We start from the raw sequence: 16,173 nt of genomic DNA on the forward strand, positions 1-16,173 counted from the left end.
AACCTCTTCCACAGAACAACTGAAAATTATAATTATTGAATTACTTATATTTAACATTTTTCATGTGCAAAAGTAGGACTAACAGGATGGGAAGTAGAGTTTAAAGAGAAGAAAAAAGTGATAGCAACTTTATATCAAACACAGAAAAATGCACTTAAATGCGTTGTTACAGTCACAGCTGGATTACAATAAAAACTGAAGATTCAGGACTGGAAACTAAAATTCAAATTACATTAAAAATGCTAAAAGATAAAAAAAAAAAATTCAGCTTCATGTATAATGAAACATTAATAAAGCAACAATGAATGATTCTTTTTCTTGCAATACTGATTTGAGAGAGATTTCACCACTGGGGAATTTGTTCTTCCCTTTAACCCACCACAGGAGGCTCAACCAGGCACTTATGTTTTCAAATAACATGAAAATTGATATTTAACTTGATATGATCTGTTCATGTAAGCTAGCCTAATGATAAACCTGAGTAAAGTGGAGCTAGACTCTGATGTCTTCTCCAGAGACCTGAACTCTGGATCTGCATCCATCTGACAGCCAGATTCTTATCCAATTACACACATGTCCATCTTTAGACAGAATAGTGACAAATACACACAAAAAAAGCATTTGCAGGAAGAGAGACACAGCAAAGGGCCCGTGGTCAGACTTGACACCTGGTCTCTGCATCGAGCCATGTGGTGAACCACCTGCTCAACTGGGCGAGCTAAACTTGCAGCCTTTAGTCATTTTGTTCATATAGTTAGTGATATGAACCCATTAACATTACTGCACTCTTTGCAAGCTTTCACAAGACTGTTCGGCAGGCAGCATCCATCTGCCAGTTCTGTGCAAATAAGCACACTTACCGTATTTCTCCCAATCTGGCTTCTCTTCATCAGCTCCCTGTTAAATCCCAAAGTAAATGTAAAATCTCTCTAATCACATACAAGGTGTTAAATAATCAGGCCCAATCTCATCTTATAGGCCTTTTAGTCCCGTATCACCCCAGCAGAGCACTTCGCTCTCAGGCTGCTGGTTTACTTGTAGTTCGTAGAGTTTTTAAAAGTAGAATGGGACGCTGAGCTTTCAGTCCCTTCTTCTGTGGGCCCAGCTCCCAGTTCGGATTAGGGAGTCAGACACCCTCCACTTTTAAGATTAGACTCAAGACTTTCCTTTCAGATAAAGCATATAGTTAGGGCTGGATCAGGTGACCCTAAACCGTCCCTTAGTTATGATGCAATAGGTCTAGAGTGCTGGGGACTTCCCATCATGCACCGTTTCTTCTTCACTAACTACACCACTGATTTTATCATTAGTTATTATTAATCTCTGGCTGTCTGCCACAGCCATCTTTATCCCGTCTTCCTCCCATCACCCCAGCTGGTCATGGCCCCTCCCTGAGCCAGGTTCTGGCAGAGGTGTCTTCCTGTTAAAATGGAGTTTTTTCTTCACGTTATCACCAATTGTTTGGTCATAGGGGAGCGTTGATTTTTAAGGTTTTCTCTGGATTATTGCAAGGTCTTTACCTTACAATATAAAGCACCTTGATATCACTGCTGTTGTAGTTTGGTGATATATAAATAAAGCTGAAAATTTGGCCATCATCTCTCACAAGCCGTGCCCTCTACTTTATGGTTCTGCTCATGTCTCATATGTTTTCCTAACATCATTACACATTTTAGTGTCTTGCAGCCTCTTGCCTGTTCTTTGTTCTTCTTGTATGTTAACCCAGCACACAACACACGACAGAGTCAGTCAGCTTTTTACATGGAAAGTAAAATTTATTATTCCTGAACCACAAAATAGACTTCTTTGGTTGTACAAATTCACTAGTTACAGTCTTGTATGAGCTATAACCCTCAACCCTAGGACATGAGACCCTTTTCCCCTCCAGCCTATTGGCAAGTAAAAGCCCCCGAAGAGAACTCAAGACGAAAAGAATTAAACACAGAAACTCGAAACACTGCATCAAAAATGTAGTGAACCCCATCTGGAAAAAAAGTTTTATCTACTAAAAGATTTTTTTTAAAGATATTAGCTGTTGCGAATGTTATCAAACTGAATTTCAGTCAGTGAGAGCAACACGGAAAGCTTTAATTAGAAGACACTACATTAAATTAACACAAAATGCTACGATGCTGTGATTCTGCAGAAATACCCGTCACTGACACTGTGTCGAGCTGTAAGCTGAAGAGTCTGAGTGAGATCCATGTCTTGAGAGGGACTAACCGGTTCTGCCTCTCAGGCCTCTCCCATTAGCAAACCAATATACATGCAGAGAGCATCCCAGCGCCAAGCCTGCCTGAACCCAGATGCATCAGCAGTCCACGTGTTTAGTGTAGGTCCAAGACTGGCTCAGTTTCACACCCCAAATTTTGCTTTTCCTCTCAGTATTTGTACATTATTCACACGATAAATGATTTTCAGTGGCGTCAGATTTAAATTAACCATAGACAGAAAAAAAACAAACAACAAAAAAATAAAAACAACAAAAACACACACCTGCTACCTTCACATCACTGTGGCAAACCTCATAACGCAAGGAAAGTGGTGATTCACATTGATTTAAAAAAACAAACAACTATTACCCTTAACAGGGCAGGATAAGTACCATTAATATTAAAATGATGCCAAAATGCATGCTCCCAAACTGCCTGCTCCATGCTGCTTCCTCCATTGTAGTCAGTCATACTCTCTACAGAGGAATGTGACATTGCTAAAGGTCCTGTGAAGTGGATTTGAAACAACTTAGGCAATTGAATTTGTAAATATGGCTGTCGCGAACAAAACTGATGAGTTAAAAGCGAACATAAAATGAAGTGATATGCAAATAATGGGCTGAAAGCTGTGATTTTGTGACTCATTAACAGATGGCGAGTCGCATTATCAGCTGGCCTCCAGGCCGGGATAGGGTGAAGGAATAAGTTCTTTAAAAGGCGGACCAGTGGCAGTGCAAAAATGATATGTACTCTTTTAAAAAAAAAAAAAAAAAAAAAAAAAAGCTCACCACATTTTGTGACAGTGAAGGTAGCAGGATGTTCCCTACTCGTTTAATATACATATATGTGTGTATGTATATATATACACATACACACTCCTGTCGGCCGAAGAAAACACTGAAAGCCTATGAATGTCTCTCAAGAAGTTAGTATAGCTATGACCCATTTCTTTTCTGCGTTTGTCTTCCAGTATGTTTTGTTTAAAAGCATCAAAAATCACTGAAGGCTTAGAAATTAAAATTTAAAAAACCCCTAAAAGCTTTGATCTCTAGTTAAAATAGATCTGATTCTACGAGGCAAACTGAATGCTAAATGGAAAGAAATAAAAAAATAAGTAGCAACCCTAGCTAACAACGCTAGCGCTTTCTTGCCGCTGAGGGGCCGTCGAGCAACTGGCCCTCAGACTGGAAAGGCAAGACTGGCACGCGGGCTCTAAGTGTCTGTGTGGCAACTATCAGCGTCGCAGACTTTACAGTGGTTACATACGGCAGAGTAAATCTCGCTCTACTGACAGCATGTGTAGTGTTTGGTGAATCTGCACCTCCTGTGGACGCACGCCCCTCTGAGGCCAGTGCTCCACAGTGTTTGTGAAGTTGTGTATGTTTGCGTGATGTCTGCAGGGTTTTTCTTCAGTGGGTGAGGTGTTATGTGGGCACAGCGGTTTCCAGGCTGCGGCGGCCCTGCCTCAGTTTGCGCTTGTTGCTGTACAGAGCCATCTCCTCCAGGGCAGAGGTGGCAGGCAGCGGGGTGACGTCGGGGCTCGCGGCGGTTCCTGGGAGGGGAAAAAAGAAAAGAGAGAGAAAATGCATTTGAGCTGCTGCAATTTCTCATCTTTTCTTGTGACAGTATCTGCTGCAGAAAAGATCAGAGCGACAGGACAGAAGATCCCTGTGAATCCCGTGACCCTGCGAGAGACACCCCACATTTAGAGCAGCAGCTGGAAACGAGCAGGAAACAGATGCGTCCAGTTTCTGTGCTAAACTCAAACCAATGACTTCAGTATTTCTTAAGTGTTTTCACTGCCAAGTCCTTGTTTTAAACATCCCTTCACTTCTCTACTATAGTGACTGGTCCTGCTGATCATGTAAATTAAAAACAAACAAACAAAGGAAGCACATAACCATCATGTAGCTGAGTTTTTACATGTGTGCATCTGCAGGGCAAAGAGGTAGGCCAAAGCTTTGCTGAGCCAGCTGAGCAGGAGAATAAAAGCAATGAACACAGTTGTGGTGAGATGTTTACGTACACTCGTCGTGGGCGTAAATGTCGTAGTAGTTTCAGGTGGTTTCTTTGAACTTCTTTTTTTGCAAGGTGGAATGATCGTATAGGTCCAACAATTAGTCTTTTAAATTGACAAGGCAGGGTCACTTCTAGTTAGTCATCATGACTAAGTGCTGCTGGTAGTTTCTCTTTGCAGAATAAAAAGCTTGTTTGACAGCACTCATTGGATTGACACATACTAACACTGGAGACCCAAACCAGCACCAGTGTCCACAGTGAAGCCGGTTTTAAATCGCCATGGACCGAGTGGGTGCCGACCGCGAAAGAAGCCCCTGCTCCAAAATCGACACCTTCAAACTCGACTCAAATTTGGAGTTGCCCTCTTGGACAAACCAAATGCCTTCTGGAGAAAAGTTTGATGGCCAGTCGAGACAAAGACTGAGCTATTTGTCCACAATAATAAGAGGAGTAAATGTGCAGCTTTCAGCCGTCGAGTATGGTGGTGGTAGCATTATGCTCTGGGGCTGTTTTGCTACTGGTGGTACTGGTACATTGCACAAAGTGGATGGAATAGGATAAAACTTGGATGTTCCAGCAGGACAATGATCCCGATCCACAACTGATTTAGGAGTGGATAAAGGCAGCTAACATTAAATTTCTCGAAACGGCCTAACCCAGGCTCGGCCAACGCCAGGTCTCGAGGGACGGTGTCCTGCAGGTTTTAGATCTCACCCTGGGTCTACACACCTGAATCAAATGAGTATTTCATTACCAGGCCTCTGGAGAACTTTAAGACATGTTGAGGAGGTAATTTAGCCATTTAAATCAGCTGTGATGAATTAAGGACACATCTAAAACCTGCAGGACACCGGCCCCCGAGGCCTGGGTTTGGACACCACTGGCCTACCCAAAGACCTGACCGCAATCCTGCTTTTAAAGCCAGGTTAAAGCCAGAAACAAACCAATTTACCAAACAATTCAAAGAGTGGTCAAATAAGGGACATTTAACCAAATATTAGTGGTTATATTATATCTATGTATACATTTCACCCTGTGTGGACTAGAAAAAAGGCTAAATAAATTCAAACTTATGCACCCGGTTCTTGTTTTTTAAAGTAATTAAAGATAGATGCGATCATTCCACCCCAGAAAAAAAAAAAAACAGTTCAAAGAAATAATTATAAACCTAAATTACCAAGACACTCATGGCCATGATGACCGTAAACTTCTGACCACAACTGTACTTACTCAGTTTTAATAAGCAAATCATGCTTTCAAAATAAAGCGAATAAGTTTCTGATTAGATTTTAGCGCACACATGTGGTTTCTCTGGTGCACGTCTTTATATTTAAAACAAATCCATGCACAAATCAAAGGACTGTGGTTAAACTGATCCTTTACACATAAAACGTCCCTTTGAATCAGTAGCTGCTTCCTGTCTGGTGGGGAGCAGATGGCAAAGCAAACCCAGGTGGACACACCCATCTTATACCCAAACCCCCAACTGTGCCACACAAACAGCAGGTTAGAGTGTAAATGTACAACCCGACACACACCCCGACAAACGCTCCTCGCATACACATACACACACACACACACACACACACACACACACACACACACAGAGCGACAAACACATGCACACAGGATCCTACCAATAGGAGCCGCTTATCCCAGGTAGGCACCTGAATCAAAGGGGATAGAAGAGGTTGAGGTACAACTTCCTTTTCCTATCACTTCACCTGTTTGTGAAGCTTTTTTTAATTTTGATTTTTAAGTGAAACCAAAAAATAAAATAAAATAAAATAAAATAAAAGCAGGAGTGTATACTCCATCTGTACCAGAAACCATTATTTGTTCTACACATGTGAGAAGTTTCCTGCCACGTTTTCTTGGCGGTGTTGGATTAAAATGACTGTACTATCATTATGTGACATCAGAATATTACGGTCACATCTAGGGATGGGTATAGTTTAGGTTTTATCCGATACCGGTGCCAAACCGGTACTTTTGAAACGGTGCCGGTGCTTAAAGAATGGAGAACACAAAATTGGTCCAAAAACCTCTCATGTTCAGCTGTTTTTTTGTAAAAAGATAACAATGCTAGCCTTTTCTGCAGCTATGGGGCATATATGGTATCACTCTTGGCTGGAAGCAGTGCTTAAACAATGGAAAAAACACAAACTTTGTCCAAAAACCTCTCATGTTTAACTGTTTTCCACTTTTTCTTTGGTCATTTTAGCCTTTTAGGCCAGGGTGAAGGGAGTATCTGCCATCAAACAAGAAGACAGCCGCATGTAGCTATGATGAGGTTTGCTAGTTCACCTTACATGCATTAATGTAATAACGTGGTTAGCCTACTCAACGTAAATTACACACGAACAACATTAAGCTACTCACGCAGAGAAGAACGGCTGCTGCATCATCATCCGTCATCATTTCTGCTACACTCGCAGGGCTACGGGCCAGGACTCTCCTCTTCGGGTTTTTGGGGGATGTTGCTAACTCCGGGTCCGATAACAGGCACAACACCCGCAGTAGATGTGCACGGTGTGAGGTCTCGCTGCAAGCTATCAAATACGGCGCATTTCTCGGCTTTAAAAAAAAAAAAAAACCCGCTATGCGTCGCCAGGTGTTTCATCAGATTTGAGGTGTTACCTCCTTTGACAGTATCACAGTATCAGCTTAAAGCACTTGTTGCTGCTGAGTTTGCATATTTTGCTGTGAAGTACAGCCAGACTTTTGACCGCTTCGCCTTGGACATTTTTAATCTGTAGCTCTGCTCTAAAAGAACGTACGTACCTGGCCCCGCCCACTATCCTCGGAAACGTAAAATGATTGGCTAGAATCTAAAGTGTATCACAGCTCAGGAAAAAAAAGCACCGAAATGTGCGCTGCTTTTCGGTCTGGTTACTACCGTTTATGTCAGAACACCGGTACCCATCCCTAGTCACATCAATATCTTTGTTATACAGAAATAAAAACTATATATTTTGCTTGATACCTCAAAGAAGTCTGCTTTTATCTTACAGCTGATTTCTTACTGTGGCTCAATACACTGGTTAGGCAGCTTGTTTCTGACACTGAAAACAATCATTTTGTGTTTCATAAGTAAAAGTTTGGAGTTATTGTTTCAATATTTTTACTTATTTGAAGTTATTTTCTAAAATTTTAGTTTTCTTCTTAGAAGTAAATCCAAAGACGAGACTTTTTAAAATCTTGTTATCTGCCAAATTTTTTTGACATAAGCTCTTTTTTTCATTGTTTATCAGCAAGAATTCCCGCTACTACAGTAGTTGCACTCTGTGTCAAAGACTTTTATTTTGAAAGTCAGAAACAGGAAGAAGCCCATGCATACAAATAAATGAGGTTTCTGGTACAGTTCAGGGCATAACAATCAGCACCACGTACCTGGGTTACTGGAGCCGTCATCAATGAACTTTAAGTCTGTGTCAGTTGTGTCTGGGGACTGAAAGAAATAAAAAGAGACTCTTATTAACAGGGACTGACTCTGGGGTTTAATAGCGTGTAGCCCAGGGGAAGCCTTCACCAGGTGAGTAGTGGGGCTGGCAAGGTAGGAGACTGTCAGGAAACATGTCAGCTGCTCTCTGCAGTTTAGCAGGCAGCACTGAAGCTCCTAATCTGTCAGAGCCACAAAGCCAGAGTACATCTACTCAACTACTCCCCCCAGGAGAAACGGGCGTGTTAAAGAAGAGGGCGCCGATTAAGTCATTGGCGTCGAGGTTTCTTGTGTCAGGTGGACACACCCACAAAAGAGAGGACAAACAGAGAAACAGCACTAATGCATCGATGCACAACGGGGAAAAAACAAAGAAAAAAAACAAGCAGAACTGTAAGGAGTCATCTGTTGCTTAATTTGAATTAAATTGATCATGCTTGGAAGTGAATTATCTATTTATTCACTCTACACAAAGAATTTAATGTGTCACTCAACTGAAGCCGACACACATGACAGGCTCAGACGTTTTTCAGATGATGCACAAACACAGACTTAGCTGTGGTTGGAGTTATTCCATGATACGAGCTGTGAAGGCTTCCCTTTATATCTCCACTCCACTTTAGGAGGCGGGGGACTCAACCAATCAGTGTACAACGCATTCTTCTGTTCGGCCGGATAATACGCTTGACTTAAATACAGCTGCGACGTAGACATCATGTAAATTTCATTTTAAAAGCTACTGAATTTGTCTGCAGGGATCGAAGACAGTATACACTGATCAGAGATAACATTATGATATAGAAGCAGGAAAGATGGGCAAATGTAAGGATTTGAGTTTGAAAGGACAAAATTTTGCTGGCTAACCGACTGGGTCAGAGGATCTCTAAAACTGCAGCTATTGTCGGGTGTTCCCAGTCTGCAAGGTCGTGAGCAGCAAAGTCTCACTGAGCACGTGGGGAGCATAGGCCTGTCAGATCCAACCCTCATCTGTGACATCTTGTTTCAAAAAAGGTAAAAATCATTGCCTGACACTTCAAAATTGGAATTTGCTTTATATTAAGTATATATATATTATATACTGCAGTGGAGGGTTCAGTTCACAGCCACTATAAAGTCAAGGAATAACTACAACTGCGAATAATTTGTTCTCTGTGAAGATTGAAGATAGGTTTGGAAACCCCCGAAGGCTTAAACGACCGTGCAGGAAACAAACAAACTGAAAATTTTTGTAATATCCATAAATATCCCAGAATCCCAGACAGCGGTGTCACAGACGACGGATATTCGACTCAGAAATAAACGACCACTTGCAAACAAGCGCTGCTGCTCCACCTCTACACCAAGATTCCCCTGCTTCTCCCCTCTCTTCCTCCACACGGGAGGAAATTAACTCTTCCCCAAACAGACGGATACAAACGGAACCGTTATCCTCTTGAGAGCACAGAAGATCAGCGGATGAGATGAGATGAGCGCAGATGAGAGGAAATGTCAAGAAGGACATGTCATTCTTCTGCATGATGTTCAACCCATGCGTGGAACAAGACAACTGATGGCAGTGAGTGTGAGAGTGAATAAGATACAGAGTTTTCCACCCAGGTTAGTGGGATCAAAGACCTCTCTGCATCCCAGCAGCTGCTGAGCGTTAATGTTTGCGACCGATTAGTTGGCTGCGAGATAGATAGATGTGAATGGATACAGCTAAAGATGCTGTTACATTTGTGAGTCACAGGTGTGAGGCAGGAAGGGAGGGAGGGAGGCTGATGTGGTGTGCTGTTATTTAGATTAAAAGTCCGCCTTCATTGTGCAGGTGAGAGTTAGTGAGCCACACCACGAATAGGAGAGAGAGCACGGATCGATGACTGAGCGACAACCTAGACTGCAGTCACAGGGAGGCCTCCGGATTAACAGAAACTAGACGGAAGAGGCAGCACGGGAAAGCCAGGGAAGGGAGGGAGGGAGGAGGAGGAGGCTTGATGCCTCCGGAGATCGGCATGCAGCCAATACCTGGATGTCGTATACGGGTTTGGAAGAAGGAATGGCAGCAAACTGTCGGTAGTCAAACTTCTTTGTTGACACGGACTAGAAGGATAGCAAACAGGAATGAGCAGAGGGAGAAGAGGGGAAATAAGGGAAACAAAAGAGAGGAAAATGGAGGAAGTGGGACAAAGTATAGAAAGGAGAAAACACAGCGGAAGAGGGGAAAAAGTCAGGGAATAAGAGGAAAAGACAGAATAAAATGGAAGAGGGAGAGTGGAGGGCAGAGAGGCAAATGGGTGATTTAAACAGCCAGCTGTGGCATTGATGGGAGAGCAGTGTGTGTGTTTTCAGCTCTGATTGGATAGAGTGGCAATGAGCAAGATGGTGGATTCATGTCAATGTATTTTGATGCAAATGTACCTCTTCCAGCTTGTGAACAAACGAGCCTGACGGTTTCCTTTATTCAATTAAATCACACTGTAAAGTAAGTGTTACAGCTTTTTTTTTTTTAAATATTATGATGACTCAAGCTCTCCAAGTCAGTACAAACTAGCAAGTGGGGGAAAAAACAACAATTAAATCAGTCAATAAGAAACTGAAATTCAGGATTAAATCTTACCAGCCTGCCGGGCGAGGTTAATCCTCGAGGACTGAGCTCTGCTAAACAGACAAAGAAATGTACTTGAGCAGGTAGAAAAAAAGGGTGGAAAATGAGCTTTTTAGGTGAAAAGACAAACACAGTTTCCTTTAGCAGCAGCTTCTTACCCTCCATAGGAGTGGGAGAGGGTGTTGGTGCAGGCGAGGGTGACTCTGTCAGTTGATCTAGTGTCCCACGTTTCTTCCCGTCCCGAGACTTGGCGATGACCATCTGAGCCTTCAGTGCATCCTGCTCCAGAGACTTCATTCTGCAGGAGGAACGACCGCAATCAAAAAAATATTCAAAGGCATTTAATAAAGTCCAACTTTTACAGAAATAGGGAGACAAAAAACTGACACCGTCTCTCTCTCACACACATATATGCACACCACTACGGGTGGGTGCAGGCCAATCACTGCTATTTTTGGGGTGTTCCTTGTCCTGGTTTGCTGGGATTAAAAAAAATAAAATAAAATAAATGTAATTTCAAAGCAAAAATTAAGGATGCACTCCAGGAAAAGGGACCACCTACTGCTAGTAGGCGTACCCTCAGCTCACAGAAAGCTTGCGTACTTACTGCGGATCGCGTGTTAGTAACAGTACAAAAAGAACAGCAAGGCACAAATGAAAACGAAGAGTTCTGCAGAACGAGGGTGGAAGACAAGACAGAGAAAAGAAAAGAGAGGCGGGAACCAAAAGGAGCTGGAGATGGGAAACAGCAGAGACGTGCAGAAGCAGTACGGCACTGGAAAGGCAGCGGAAGCACTGTCAGTGTTGCTGCGAGTGCTTGCTTGGACCTTTCCAAACTCGGCCTCTAGCAAAGTACCCCAAATATCAAAGCACCCCAGCACAACCCCACGATGCCGTGCATCTGGCCCTGGCGGCCGGGGCCGAGGAGCAGACCTGAGCTGGGAGGCTGCAGAGGAGGAGGTAGAGGAGGAAGTGGGGGGCTGGGGTGCCGCGGCCGTGCCCTGAGATGCCCTCACTCGGGCCTGGTAGAGCCTCTTAGCCAGGTCCTGCTCATACTGCCTAACATCCTCCTCTAGGCCATAGGGCCTGTGCCCCACAAGGTCACAGAGAGAGGGAGGGAGTGGAATAAAAAAAGTGTACGCCAGGATGACGGAGGAATGTGGAGGACAGGAAGAAAGGCACACAGACAAAGAGAAGAAAACCAAAGAATGGAAGGTAAAACACCAATATAAGTAGGAGAGCCAGAAATGATAAATAAGACAATTTTTAGACACAGTAACAGTGAGACAGAGACAGACCACACACGCAGGATAGTCACTAAACTAAATCTACCGAGAATTTACGTTTGCTTTGACATAAAGTAACTTCTTGAAGCCTTTTATTTACTAGCTTGACAAACTGTAACAGGAAACGTGGGACAGAAGTGTCTCTAACCCTAAAGAATTTGCAACTATAAAAGTCTGGTCTGATCCTTGGTTTCCTTCGGTACGCATTTTTCTTTGCGTGTGGATGCTGCCGTCTTCCAAAGTTACCATCCAAGTTAAGTCTCCTGTTACTCAAAAACTGCTGAAATAAATCCACAAATCGAGGTTTAGCCCTGAAAGCATTACATTCTACTTATTTTATTATCCTTGCTTAACGTGTGGCATGGTTGTATTACCGTGCTGCCCTCCACATTGCTCTCTTCTCGGCTTCCAGGGCTCGTTTCTCTGCAGGGGACAGGTCCTTGTCAGGTGCCACGGCCAGCTCGGGGCTCTGCATACGAAGTCTCTCTTGGTGTCTGCGCTCTGCTTTGGCTGTTCGGATGGGAGCTGCTGACTCCCCGGGGTAGGCTGGGACGAGACTGATGGGATAGATGGGTGCAGTTAGTTTGGTTTCTAGGCTTTGAACTCTGAACCCACTCAGTCATCAGAGGGAGAAATTGAAAATTCTGCAGCTTAAACTGACCACCGCACTGGGAGGATGATGCGAGGAGTGTGATCAGTGGCTAACAGCAGGTAAACATGTTGTCCTGTGTGTTGTAATTACCCAGTCATTGAGTTGGGCCTCTGCTCCAGCCTGAAGCTGTCCTCCAATGAATTCCTCTGAGAGTCTCCCTTGCCATCTACTGAAGAAGGCCTTCATGCAAAACGAACAATTAGTCTTCAGTGTGCGGAAGAAAGTGTAAAGAAAAATAGATTCGTCTAACACAGCTTCTCACCCTGAGCTGTAGTTTGGCGGTGTGGAGCAGTGCTGCGATGGGGTGGACACCGGCTCCACTTTGTACTCCACTCCATCCAGCAACACCTTTCCGGTGGCCTTCATCTGTGCCACCTGCTTGGCCAGGTCCTCCTCATCCTCATCCTCGTCGTCATCATCCAGTAAGTACTCCCGCGCTCGCTGCTCAAACTTCCTCTCTGGTAACAGATTATCATGTAAACACACTCCACTGATTTGAACACATTCCTTAGCTGCATGTGGCTAAGAAGGACACTCAGGAAACAAACCTTCTTCCTCCCTCATCTTCTTGAGGTCATCCTCCCCGACGAGGGAGACTCGAGGCTTGGGTTTTTCTGGCGTCTGTTGCTTCACGTCGATCTCAAAGTACTTCTGTCTATCCCTGAAAGAGCGCTGCTCTGGGCTGTGCTTACCACCAAATACTGGGCTCTGTGGCATCAAAATCAGGACAAAATGAACAAAATTAGAAGCGATAAATGCTGAAATTAGAGCGCTTGCATTTTTCCCTACTGAAAAAGCAATTATATTATAATAACATTCGTATAGTGCTGCAGATTGAATGCTGAAGTCTGCACGAGTCAGCATTGTTGCACATCAGGTTCCTTCGTCTCTAAATCTATAAAGGTTTTTGGTTAGATGCTTGAAATAAGATGTCTGGTTAACGTCACAGTTCCACAGATTTTATTCTAAAATATACAACACCCCAGTAAATATCCCACAGAGAAGTGGCTAAATGAGACGACAAGAACTTTTAAAGTTATTACAATGAACACAGGAGGTTAGTGATTGTGGTGAAATTCAGGTCATGCAGCTGTGGTTTAGTTCTCTTCCACCCCGTGTTGGCACTTTAAGTTGTTGCAATTGCATTTATGCTTCAAAATCATAACAGTGGTGTCAACTTGTGGAAAATTATCCCGCTGAATAGGGCTGTTCGATATAACGATATATATCGGATGACGATATAAAAACGTCTATCGTTTCATTTTACGCTATCGTTTGTTTGGTGGTGTCGCAAAATAAACTTTTTACGGCAATATTTTTTCATCGTTTTGATGGTCACTGTAGTGGCTATATTCATTTCTTAAAGTTCTCTCTTTCTCTTATATTTAATATAACCACACTACGGACAGACAAGCGCCTGTTTTTATGCGTTGTCGTTAGCAACAACGACGGTAACAGCATCGCGTGTCCGCTTGTTTATGTTCCACATAAACCTTTCACAATAAAGCTCAAGATCCCGTTGAGGCTTTTCAAAATAAACTAAATCACGTGAAAGAGCAGATTATTTACGGATGAGAATTTTAAAAAAGCCGCCAGGTGCTAAAAATTAGACCTTAGACTCAAATGTTAGAACAGGCTTTTCCCCGCAGCACGCCGTGTAATAAATACTCACAAAGAAAACGGCGGCCGTTACAACTTATGTCAAAAAATGTATAGTTTCATGCATCGGTTAAAACACTCGACTCCAGGTACATGACGCGCAGCTGGAAACACTTCCCGCAAGTCGAGCTGCCCGAGATTCACAGAATTTACAGAAAATGTTACATTTTTGTGATTTATATCGTTATTGGACGATAGAATTCTTATATCGGGATATGAGATTTTGGTCATATCGCACAGCCCTACTGCTGAACAGAACAAATGTTAGAGTTCGTTTTCTGTGATAACGCAAAAGCACAAGGAAAACAAAACAAACAAAAAAAAAACAACTCTGGTGTCTGGGAAGATGTTAAATGCAGGATCATCTACACATAGAAAGTCCTCGCAGCACTAATTCCGACTAATTAAAGCTGCAGAGACATTCGCAAGAAGGTCAAAAGATGTCGTTAAAGATGCAAGAAAAGCATCTCAGACCAAGGAGGACGAAAAAAGAACAGCCATAAAATATTACCCAGCACCATTAAGCTGCATCACATCAAATAACTGACGCTCCCAATTCCTGACAGAAGTAGCATAGTTGTCTCCAACCTGTAGGAGCACAGACCCCACCACCGGTCAAGCCAAGCACATGAGCACAGGGATGCTCTAGCTGTGTTGGAGGCGGTGGGTACCTGCAGGTCCATGGAAGGCGTGGAGCGGCGCGGCACTGCTGCAAAGCTCATATACTCACGACGGTCTGATAAGAGGGGTTGCCGAGGGGAGACCTTGCCGGTCAGACCCTCGCCAGCTCCCTCCCGACCATCGGTGTCATCAAACACCTCGTTGTTCAAATCAGGCTGAAAAGGCCACACAGGTCATCACCAGATGATCAGTGCAGCACGCTTTGAGCAGATGTGCAAAGCTACAGCTTCAATACTCACATCTTAAACACCATATTGACCCAAATATAATGAAACTGTAGAGGGGGACTTTTAGAAACTAAATGTCTAGAAACAACTGCTGTCTTTATTTTCTGGTCAACGTGGTACAGCAGACACCTGTGATATGTTTACTCACCTCTGGAGAAGGTTGCTTTGGTTGGAAGTTGTTCCTTGTGCCATAAAGGTCCTGTTGGTAGTGCAAGAAATGAGTGTTAGCAACATGAAGGACACAAAAATGACTCAGGACTGAAATGACTACAGAGGACAGGCAGACCGATTAACAGATACACAGGACGTACAGGAGTCAGCACACCCCCCTGCAATATCACGTCAAATGATTGAAAAGTGCAACTACATTGCTAATAAGATGAACAATGAAAAACAAACACAGTAGAGTGTGATCGCTGAGACAGAACTCAGCACACCTGGGATTTTTAAGGAAGTGAAAACCTTGTTGTCCACTTTGATCACAAGGTGATGCCACAGGTTGCCTCCCACTAGGCCCTGGTGGGAGGCAACTTGTCTCCAGAACAATTGCTATAGTCACAAAGTCTGGTGAAGGTTTGCAAATAACTGTCAGCCGATTTCTAAATACAGACAGAAACTACAGAAAATGTTTTATAAAAATCCCACGATCATGTACATTTGTACATTTAACAGTTCAACTGAGTACTGAACAGCAGCCTTATAACTGCGTTCAATGTGTGCTCTTTTGTTGACATTTAGTGTTTGCATGTTAGGTTAATTATGCTACATAGTTTCAAGAAGACCAAGTTTGGGTGACCTTCATCCCATGAGGCACTTTATGAAGCACCCTGCTGGGTAATAAACCATCTCTATGTACAATTCATCACTAATGTTACAATATATATTTATATTAATTTAGTTTGCAAACCACAACTGGCAAAAACTATTCAGTTAATTTCAATTTAATTTATATAGCATCACATCACAACAATAGTTGCCTCAAGGTGTTAAAGACCCTCCAATAATACAAAGAAAACAGACAAAACCCCAACAATCATATGACCTATAAGGCGCTCATAGACCACCTATGAGCAAGCGGAGAAATTTCCAGCACAACCAGGCTCAGGGAGGCAATCAGTCAGGGATGAAAAACTACTTTGCTAAAGGACAGAGACAATGCACTTTTTAATCATTTGACATTTAAGCGATATTGCACAGGGGTGTAATATATTTTTAAATAAATGTGACTGAATATTGGTACACGAGCCACACATGAACGGATGGATGGATCGAGAGTCAACACCAATATGACAGATGATGGCAATGAAGGCATTCCACACGTCACAGCACGTCACAGGCCCCCCCCAACAAGGCGCAGGCTTCACTTAGCGCAGCCTGCTCCAGTCAGGAGGATGCGGCACGAGACCAACC

General features: G+C 43.2%; 1 protein-coding gene across 5 annotated transcripts in view; it reads right to left on the minus strand.

Moving 5' to 3' along the window:
• Positions 1–1,758: 1,758 nt before the first annotated feature.
• The window catches only part of scrib (scribble planar cell polarity protein), an 81,834-nt gene continuing 67,419 nt past the window's right edge, over positions 1,759–16,173 (minus strand). The window contains exons 35-46 of one of the 5 annotated variants that reach the window (XM_085362834.1): positions 14,912–14,962; positions 14,527–14,691; positions 12,745–12,904; positions 12,459–12,654; positions 12,287–12,376; positions 11,919–12,101; positions 11,192–11,344; positions 10,417–10,556; positions 10,271–10,308; positions 9,679–9,753; positions 7,626–7,683; positions 1,759–3,765 (exon numbers count right to left, since the gene is read on the minus strand). In XM_085362834.1, coding sequence (XP_085218960.1) covers positions 3,638–3,765; positions 7,626–7,683; positions 9,679–9,753; positions 10,271–10,308; positions 10,417–10,556; positions 11,192–11,344; positions 11,919–12,101; positions 12,287–12,376; positions 12,459–12,654; positions 12,745–12,904; positions 14,527–14,691; positions 14,912–14,962 — 1,437 coding nt within the window. In that variant the 3' untranslated portion in view covers positions 1,759–3,637. Of the gene's footprint in view, positions 3,766–5,869; positions 5,900–7,625; positions 7,684–9,678; positions 9,754–10,270; positions 10,312–10,416; positions 10,557–10,797; positions 11,345–11,918; positions 12,102–12,286; positions 12,377–12,458; positions 12,655–12,744; positions 12,905–14,526; positions 14,692–14,911; positions 14,963–16,173 lie in introns of those variants that run through there. The other 4 variants (XM_085362833.1, XM_085362836.1, XM_085362837.1 and 1 more) reach the window with 4 other exon arrangements.

Source organism: Diplotaxodon limnothrissa, linkage group LG9 (assembly GCF_057381915.1).
Source record: "Diplotaxodon limnothrissa isolate DT_005_m linkage group LG9, D_limnothrissa_male_GT1.1, whole genome shotgun sequence".
NCBI lineage: Eukaryota > Metazoa > Chordata > Actinopteri > Cichliformes > Cichlidae > Diplotaxodon > Diplotaxodon limnothrissa.